We start from the raw sequence: 9,298 nt of genomic DNA, 5'->3' as shown, positions 1-9,298 counted from the left end.
AGCATTAATGCAGGAAGGGAAGTGAATCTCAAAATTCTTTTAAATGATATTTACAAAGAAATGTTGCAAAAAAATTAACATCAGCCATTTCCATGTTAAGAACTTTAAGTTGATGTAAAGGATTGTCCTTCATGAATAGCATTAAACTCCTTCACACTAGTGGTATCCGCAAGTATCAAGCCATCCATCAGGTCCAATGCCAGGTACCCAACTCCCTATTACTCCTTTCTCCCGCCCCCTTCCCATGAAGAAAGGAGAGGGCAGGGGCTGTGATGGGGTCTTCAAACATCAACCTCCTCACTCATTTGAAGGTGGTGGTCCCATCCCAACCCTCCCAGAAAAACTACATTAAAACAACCTCCTGTGGATAGAGACAGAGCACATGGTCACTGATTGACCCATCACTTCAGGAAACGGAATGGGAGCGGAACATCCTTGTCACAAGCAGGATGTTCTCAATGAGGGCATGACAACAAATGTACAGAGAAGAGATTCCCCAACTGCCTAAAGAAAGCAGTGTTCCCATAACACGGATGAAGTCTGGAACATGGTGAGCCTAGAATCAAAAACAAAAAAGGCCAGTTCAAATCCATGGTACACCTAGGTTTTGTTTAATTAGAACAGAAAACACCACACTGTATTCTCCCTAAAAAAGAACCATAAAGTTAAATCCATACAGGTAAGGTATTACTGTCCAGAGTCAACCAAGACCTCATCTTGGAGAAAAGGACTGTGTACTCTATCTCGGGACAACAATTATGGCTGTTTAATAGTTCAAGAGCTTAACATAGCATTGATTCACCAACATTTTGGCCATTAGCAGCCAATCTGCTATGAAAACCATTTAGAGCCCCATCCCTGTCTGGAGCCTAGGAAATGCAATGCTCTACCTTTCCCACAGGGAAGAATGCTGTACCCGTTAAACTAGGTGTGGTCAGGCTCACTGATCATAAATAAATAAATAAAGAGGCACCTGGGGGAAACACCACTCAGCAGACCACCACACACAGGCTAAACTACTGAGCCTATGCTTTCTGGACAGCATTGACTGCGGTGTAGGCCATAGTGACTAGATGCTTTTCTCAAACATTTCTCTTTGGCTTCTTCAATTGGGAGGGTAGTTTTGCTTAACAGCAACTAGAATAGGATCTGTGCCCACTAAAAAATTCTTCCTATGTATGGAGAAAAATTTATAGAGATGCTATGCTTAAAACGATAGCCTTCTAAAAACTTAATTACTGACCAAAACGAAAGCCAACCAGAGTCAATTTGTAGGGAAACCTAGCCACTTAGAACAGTAACATTTACCATTCTTACACCAAAACTCATTTATATGGAATCAAGAAAAGTTTCCTGCAAGTTTTAGCATACAGCGCAAGTGATCCTTTCATCCTGGGAATCCCTCTGCACTGTTTTGAGAGGGGAGAAGGAACTAAAGACAGGACGTCTCATGGGTGTTTTTCTATCTTTAGTTTTCCAGCATCAAGTCAGAGGTTGTGCACATTTAAAACACCATCTAAACAGAACTCAGAAGAAAACAAGAAGCAAATATTTAAAGGTTTTTCACAGCCTTTTCATCAAAGGGAAGAAACTGCATGCATGTGTGCGCGCACGGGGCTGCTTTCCAAACTCCTTGCCACATCAAGAATCTACAAAGTGCTTATCAGGACACTAAGTCTTTTGTGTGTTCCTGAGATAGGTCTGAAATTTTTACCCAGTATTGAACATATACCTGAAGTGGTCAAATAATACTTTTTATAAAAAGATTTCTATCTAAGATTATAGTTTAAACTTTTAAATAAGAATGGCCACAATTAACCAACATGCAAAAATTCTCAGACTACTCTGAGAAATTCATTATACAATGCATTTCCACCTTACTGCATTTTTCAATCTTTATTCTATACTTAACTGTTCCCACTTAGCCCGAGCAAAGGCATGCCTTTCTAACACGATTTGCTTAAAGCAGAGTTGATGATAAAGCAAGAATCCAAAGAGCCTCTGCACGGCCATTTGGGAGGAGAACATCGTCAGCCGAATCAAGTGCGCAAATCTCCCGCAGTTCCATCTAGTGACAAGCGGGCCCGTTCCCCAGGCCCTTCCCTAACTTGGATCCAGGGAGTGACGACTCACCGAGAGACTGCCGCCCGGACTCTGGGAGAACCACCCTCATTTCGAGGGCACTCTTCCAAACAAATAAATACCTAAATACTGAAAAGGGGTGTACAGAAGCTTAAAAAAAGACGAAATAATAGAAACCAAAACCCTTTCTGAAACAAGGGAATGACATCTGTGTGAAGTCCGCTCACACAATTCTACTCTCCTTGCAGTTTGTTCCTTGAAGATTTGACTTCATTTTATTGGGCACGACAGGAACTAAATTAAAATAAAAGCTTGTTTTTATTTTTATATTTTGCTGTGGATAATTTGTACAAAAAGGTTCCAAATCTTTAATGAGCTCTAATGAGACTCAACGTAAAGTGGATCTCTTAAGATGGAAGCAGAAGGCCAGGTTCTACTTCAAAAAGAGTATCTCAAAGGAACAAAGAGTCACCTGCCATGTGCATCCGGAGGTGCCCGTGCGGGAAGAAACTTCTCAGTAATATGAAGAAGATGCTGGTACAACTTGTCCTATTACACAACTTCTTACACAACCACATGCGTTACATTTATAGACAGATTTACAATTTGAAAGGAAAAAAGTTCTGTCTTAATAAAATTAGGGGGTTTTTTCTCTATTTTTTTTTTTTTTTTTTTTTTTAAAACAAACTGTAGTCCAAACAAAGTTCTCTGTCTCCTCACACAGCAGATGCGTCATCTCCATGGGTGTGGATTAGAAAAGCCCTTCTGGGCAGATCCTGCCAGATCTGGTTCCTTCCATGCCCTGCGCTCTGCTTGGAGCGTGCACCACACCAGCTTTGGGGTCACCACAGAGCTGATACCCTGGTCTTCTGCTCTTTGATTTTTTTTTTTCATTCATCTTCATCATCTTCATCTTCCTCTCCATCTGACAGGGACGTACAAGGCCGGATCTGTCGGTAGCGGTCAAGCCATTTCTCTACCATCTGCGTGACCAGGGGGTGGTTCCGCCGCCGAGAACTCTTCTGCATGGCCACCAGCACACCCCCTTCGGTCACACAGCAGTCCAGCCACTCCCTGAGCAGTTTCTCTTGCTGTTCCTCATTACCTAGCTTTTAGAGGAATGTAAAGAAAAGGGGAAATAATACCACAGATCAGAGACCTGCTAGGAAGTTTAATGGAAACATAGCTGACAGGATTACTAATGAAAAGGTCAAAGCAACAAACTTTTCACAGTTTCAGCCTCTCATCAATTTTATGATAAAATCCAGTCTCCTATGGTTAAACAGAAAAATGTCTATGGGAAAATGCACAGGAAAATCTCACGGGGGGAGAAACCACCTACTAATGGGTTAATTTGTTTGAAAGAACAGGAAAAACCAAATGTTACCGAATAGACTGATCTTGGCCAAGAAAAGGCTAGGAAAAAAGTCTCAGCTTCAAGCACATGACAAGGTAAGTTTATTCAGTAAACTATTTACAGAATGAAGTTATAAAAATTATGTTCTACTAATTAATGTCTTATTGGTAGAAGTTTTATAATTTCTAGTATATTAAATAAAAGCCCAATAATTTTTGAAGAATACGGGTTTTCGGAGAGTGTTCTTTCTCCACAGCCTCACTGCCCCTACCTGGTCTATACCTCCCTCACCCCTGCCCCCACCACTGCTCCAGGCATCTTGTCTCGAGTCTCCACAACAAGCAGCCAGTGCTCCTCTACCGGACAAACTGGCCACAGGTTTCCCAGCTTGCCCAACGTCTACGCCAAGCTTTAAAAGGCTGCTGGTAAGCCCTCTGCCATCCCTGAGCCCCTCAACCCCTTTTCCCCACAAACCACACGGAGACCCTGCGGTACCCTCTCCCTCCAGCTCTCTTCCCCCACATTCTGCTAGACTCTCTTCTCCTGCGGGGCTCATTTCAGGTGTTACCAACTCAGACGGCCCGACGGCAATCATGAGTCCCGTGCCCCCCGCCAACCCCCATCTTTCCAGTTTTCTCCTCAGCACCCCTCGCTGCCTCAGGGCAGGGACTGTTATCTTCCCGTCCCTGCTGCATGTGCACCCCACGACCTACAGAGCAACTCGGGGAAAGGTACGGGTCACGGTCTTGCAGACCGTGGCCACAGGACAAGCCGAGTGCCGGCGCCAGACACAGCAGTGGGGCTGGCTGTGCAGAGAAGGCCACGGCGGCAGCAAGGCCACAGCGGGGTCTGGGCCCAGGTCCAGGCAGCATGACTATTTCAGGTGGTTCACAGGATTGCCGCGCCTCTCACCTCCTGGGCAGAAAGAAAGTGCACGTGGAGTAACTTCCTCTCACTGTCCACCAGAGGCAGAAACGTGATGGTGACGTCGTCATCGGTGTTCAGGTTAGCACCAGCACCTCGGTTGCCGTAGCCATCGTTCTCCATGGCAACCAAAGCAGAGAAGTGGCCCCTTGTATAGCCTAGAGCGATGGGACTTTTCCAACAAAAACTCTGTTCCCACAACAAAGGCAAATAAACACCTGGAGGGAGGAGAGAAAATCCCCGTGGGGTTATCAGGATGCAGCCGCATGGGGAGTAACAAGAGACTTCAAAAATATTCTTGAACGTGGCTTACCTTGAAACCGAGTATATCCTAAAGTTTCTCCCCGGAAACTTTTGTAATATTTTACTCCATAAACTATAATTGGTCGTCTAAGAATATGTGCAAGTACAAAAATGTGTGTCTGTTCCAAACTTGCTCCAGGCTGTATGGAATGAAATAAAGAAAGCAATTTCACTTTCAAACATTTATTTCTGCCCTGGAAAACGACTGTGCAAAACACAACGCTGTTCCCCTTCAGCACACTAGACCGATGCCTTTATTAGCAGTGACACTGTTGGGCTAAAGAAGAGTACGTGTCTTTAACGGCAACATCCAATGCAACAATAAAAGAGATCTGCAAGTTCCATGCACACAAGCTCGTTCGCTATCCTATCTCAAGAACCCAATGGATTTGGTTAAACAGTGATCCCAGGAACAAGAGATTCAGATAGCAAGGGACACTGGAGTCACTCCATGGCCTCCTTGTTAAGTCACCTGTTAGAGCACGACCCTAGTAAAAAGAGGAGCTGTTATTTCTTACAAACATAAACAGCAAGAATACTGAACGGGTCTGTCACCCCTCTATGATGACTGTGACAACCCATTTTTAGGACGTACGTGTCGCAGGTGTAAAACAGCCACTGTGACAGAAGGTACTTCACTCACAGGCTTCGAGTAAATAATGGTGCTTTCCGCGAAGAACAGGGATGGTTTGTTGTGTGTATATTTGAACGTTACAGCTCAGTATAATGACCATGCTTCACGGAATAAAACTAGTAGGAAAGCTAGAGTCTAAAAGGAACAACCCTACACGATTCATTTTTCTAAAAGTTCATTCCCAGGTTAATTTTAAAGAAATCCTTCCACCTGCCGGCCATGGCACCTTCCCCTTAGCACACGTCACATGGACAGAGAGCCTCACACATCACCACTTCACCCTCCAGGCCTGAAAGCAGAGCACCAGTGCCCACCACCAGCTCGGCGATCTCGGTTCAGTGCCCTCTCGGACACAAAATAGGAGCTAACCGGTAGGAAGATAAACAGGCATAAAGCCACTTTGCTAAGAGGACAATATAAATGAAGAACAATCTGAAAAAAGTATGTAAGCGCTTGGAATCATCACAGTGCAACTTTCCTTCTGACAATTTCTAATCACTTAATGTAAGAAACATGTTACTGCCTCTGTCCTGTGGTGCAGATTTGCCTCTGGTCATATAGTCGACAGACAGCAGTCACGGCCAGAACCAAAGTCACCTGATGCATCACCTGATGCTCTTTCATGCACACCCCAATGCCTCCAACACAGTTCACGCATGTAAATCCAGGGGTTCAGAGCATGTAGCCTACTGTTCTCACAGAAGCAACATGTCTCAAAGCATTCTTACCTGACTAGCAAGAGAGAGTATAAATGCCCAGTCTTCTTGCCACTGTTCCTCTCTCAAGGAAAAATGTAAACCAAAGCTCTGAGAATACCATGATTCCCAATCTTTCCAACGTGTGTAAAACCTGAAAAAGTAAGATAGTAAAAAATAAGCCTTCTGTAAATGTTCCAATCATTTATTTAATGTAGTCTTTAAGCAATTCGTGTAAAGAGATCAGCAATTGTATTAATTTTACCCAGTTTGCACTAAATTTTCAAATTAAAACTACCTACCTTCTGCTAGCAGACATCATTTAACACATTCTCACAATTTCATTCACCACCCACCAAGTTTTCAACCAAAACACTAATGATGAGAACAATCAATTTCAAATGTCTACTATTGGTTTACAAGTTCAAAAAACAAAAACCAAAAAAAACAAAAAACAAACAAAAAAAAACACCCCAAACATTCAAAATCACCCGAAATACTGGATACAATCAAAGACGCTACATTTCCACATTACTGTTTGGCCACTGTATGAACAATAGACTAGAAATAGCCCATGTGTTCACAAGTAGAAGATCAAAACCACTTCCAGACCAAGGCCCTAATTCTCAATTCTGTGACAGCTCAGAGAAACGAGGAAACTATCAAAGAGAAATCTGAAACTGCAGAAGCTGGCTTGTGAGGTTTAAGGAAAGACGCGGTCTCCAGACATCGAAGCGCAAGGCCCATGAGCAAGTGACACGAGAGCTACGGCAGGTTTTCCAGAAGATCTAGCTGAAGATCGTGAATGCAGGTAGCTACACTGAACAACAAATTTTCAACGTAGGTGAAAGAGTCTTCTACTGGAAGATGATGCCATCTGGGACTGTCCACATCCAGAGAAGAGAAGTCAGTGCCAGGCTTCACAGGACAATCTGACTCCCTTATTAAGGGGCTCATGCAGCTGGTGACTTTAAGCTGAAGCCAGGGCTCACTGACCATTCCAAAAATCCTAGGACCCTTAAAAATGCTAAATACACTCCGCTCTCTACAAGAACAACAAAGCCTGGATGACAGCACATCCATTTTGAGTATAATTTGCTAAATATTTTATATATTTATGTATATGTAATTTGCTAAATATTTTAAATGCCTAATGCTTACCCCTCAGGTAAAAAAACTCCTTTCAAAGTATGACTGACGGTCATAAGACATAAAGACAGACAGACATATGACAGACAGAGCTGACAGTTCACCTGATCACCCAGGATGGAGACAGAGAGCCAGACTGTTTTCATGCCTGCTAACACAACATTCATTCTGCAGCCCATGATCAAGGAGTAATTTCACCCTTCAGGTCATTATTCCAAGTAAGCCCATAGCTAGCTGCCATACACACGGATTCCACAGAGGGATCTGGGCAAAGAAACGGAAAAACTTCTGGAAAGGATTCACCATTCTGGATGCAACTAAGAACATTTATGATTCATGGAAAGAAGTCAAAATAACATCTACAGGCGTCTGGAAAAAGTTGATTCTAACCCTCACAGATGACTTGGAGGGGTTCAAGACCTGAGTGGAAGAAGTCACCACAGCTGTGGTGGGAATAACAACAGAGCCAGAATGAGAAGCAGGGCGTCGAGATGGGATTGAAGCGCTGTGATCTCATGACAGAACTTGAACAGATGAGGACTTGCTTGGGATGGACGAACAGAGAGTGGTTTTTTGCAACGGACTCTAATCCTGGTGGAGATGCTGTGAAGGCTGATGAAATGCCAACAAAGGCTTGAGACGGTCACATCAACTTGGCTGGTGAAGCAGCAGCAGGGTTTGAGAGGACAGACTCCAATGCTGAAAGGAATTCTGACTGGGTAAAATGCCATCAAACAGCATCACATGCTACAGAGAAATCATCTGTGAGGAGTCAACTGATGCAGCAAACTTTGCTGCCATCTTATTTTAAGAAACAGCCACCATCCCCTGATCAGCCAGCAGTCATCAATGTTGAGGCAAGACCCTCCACCAGCAAAAAGATTATGACTCACCGAAAAGCTCAGATGATGGTTAGGGTCTCCTACCAATCAACTATTTTTAAAATTAAGGTATAGTTTTTTAAGACTTCATGTTATTGCACACTTGACTACGGACTACACTTTCATATGCACTGGGAAGCCAAAGTTTCCTTTGGCTCACTTTACTACAATATCACTTTACTGCAGTGGTCTGACACGGAACCCACAGTATCTCCAAGGTACACCTGTGTGCATTATACATCCAATCAGGTCACCATCATGGCTTGCCAGCCAGAGAGCTTTTTAATGTTTTTAAGGTGACCTCAAATTCTTCCTGTCTTACGTTATGCTTTGATCTATACTTTAGCTCTCAAAAAAGCGATGATACTGCTTCCATTTACACTTACTGAGAGTATGTACTTACTCTGGGTCAGGCTATTGGAGGCACCAGATCTTCCAAAATGAAACACAACAAAATCTCTATTCTCATGGAGTTTATGTTCTAATGGACTTCACATAACCCCTCAATACTGACAAAAAAATTCACAAGTGCTGAAAAATTACACAGAGGCACTAGGGGCGCAGAGTTTTTTTGGAGTAAGGCCATTATCATTATTGTGTGAGCATTCAATTAAGTGTAAAAGGAAAAAAGAACACATTTTAATTAGCTTAGCTTCTTTCAGCCTCAATTTTTTTCATTTATGATAACAGAAATAATGTATATACAGAACCAAGAAAACACTATAAGTCAAGACCAGTCATATACTTGGTTGGATGCTGGGTAAAAAATACACACACACACACACACACACACACACACACACACACACACACACACACGGATCTCCCGCTATCTGAAAGATTGCTTCGTACCCCTTCACCTTTACTAAAGACCTATCTTAGCACCTGTTTTTGCTAGCCAAAAAGAAACCCAATGAGGATTTTCACTTCTACAAGATGGTAACTGCACTTTGCTTTACTCCATTTCAGCTGACAAAAGGATTCCTGGGAATGCTCTACTTTCAAATAGCAGGGAAAACTGTCTACACAAAGAACATTTCTGAGATAACTAGAAGATGTGATAGGGACTGTATCCTGGATAACAGAGTCCTTGCTGATTTTCTCAGATGTGGTAATAAGGACTCGGTTAGGTAAGAGAATATCCTTGTTCTTCAATGATGTAGAGAGATACTGTCAGCGGAACAGCATCATGGGGACTTAAACCAAATGGCAAAGGGAGGTGTTTACATATGTAGAGATGAAGCATAATTGGGGGTACAGATTAACAACTAGG

At 43.0% G+C, this 9,298-nt stretch overlaps 1 protein-coding gene across 4 annotated transcripts in view; it reads right to left on the bottom strand.

Moving 5' to 3' along the window:
• Positions 1-1,853: 1,853 nt before the first annotated feature.
• The window catches only part of LOC111145393 (zinc finger RANBP2-type containing 1), a 57,206-nt gene continuing 49,761 nt past the window's right edge, over positions 1,854-9,298 (bottom strand). For 2 of the 4 annotated variants that reach the window (XM_022500267.1, XM_022500270.1), the window contains 4 exons: positions 6,029-6,149; positions 4,677-4,806; positions 4,352-4,581; positions 1,854-3,191 (listed from right to left, as the gene is read on the bottom strand). In XM_022500267.1, coding sequence (XP_022355975.1) covers positions 2,973-3,191; positions 4,352-4,581; positions 4,677-4,806; positions 6,029-6,149 — 700 coding nt within the window. In that variant the 3' untranslated portion in view covers positions 1,854-2,972. The remainder of the gene's footprint in view (positions 3,192-4,351; positions 4,582-4,676; positions 4,807-6,028; positions 6,150-9,298) is intronic. The other 2 variants (XM_022500269.1, XM_022500268.1) reach the window with 2 other exon arrangements.

This window comes from Enhydra lutris, unplaced genomic scaffold (genome assembly GCF_002288905.1).
Source record: "Enhydra lutris kenyoni isolate GAN:26980312 unplaced genomic scaffold, ASM228890v2 scaffoldscaffold12, whole genome shotgun sequence".
Lineage (NCBI taxonomy): Eukaryota > Metazoa > Chordata > Mammalia > Carnivora > Mustelidae > Enhydra > Enhydra lutris.
This window is presented reverse-complemented; position numbering and strand designations above follow the sequence as displayed.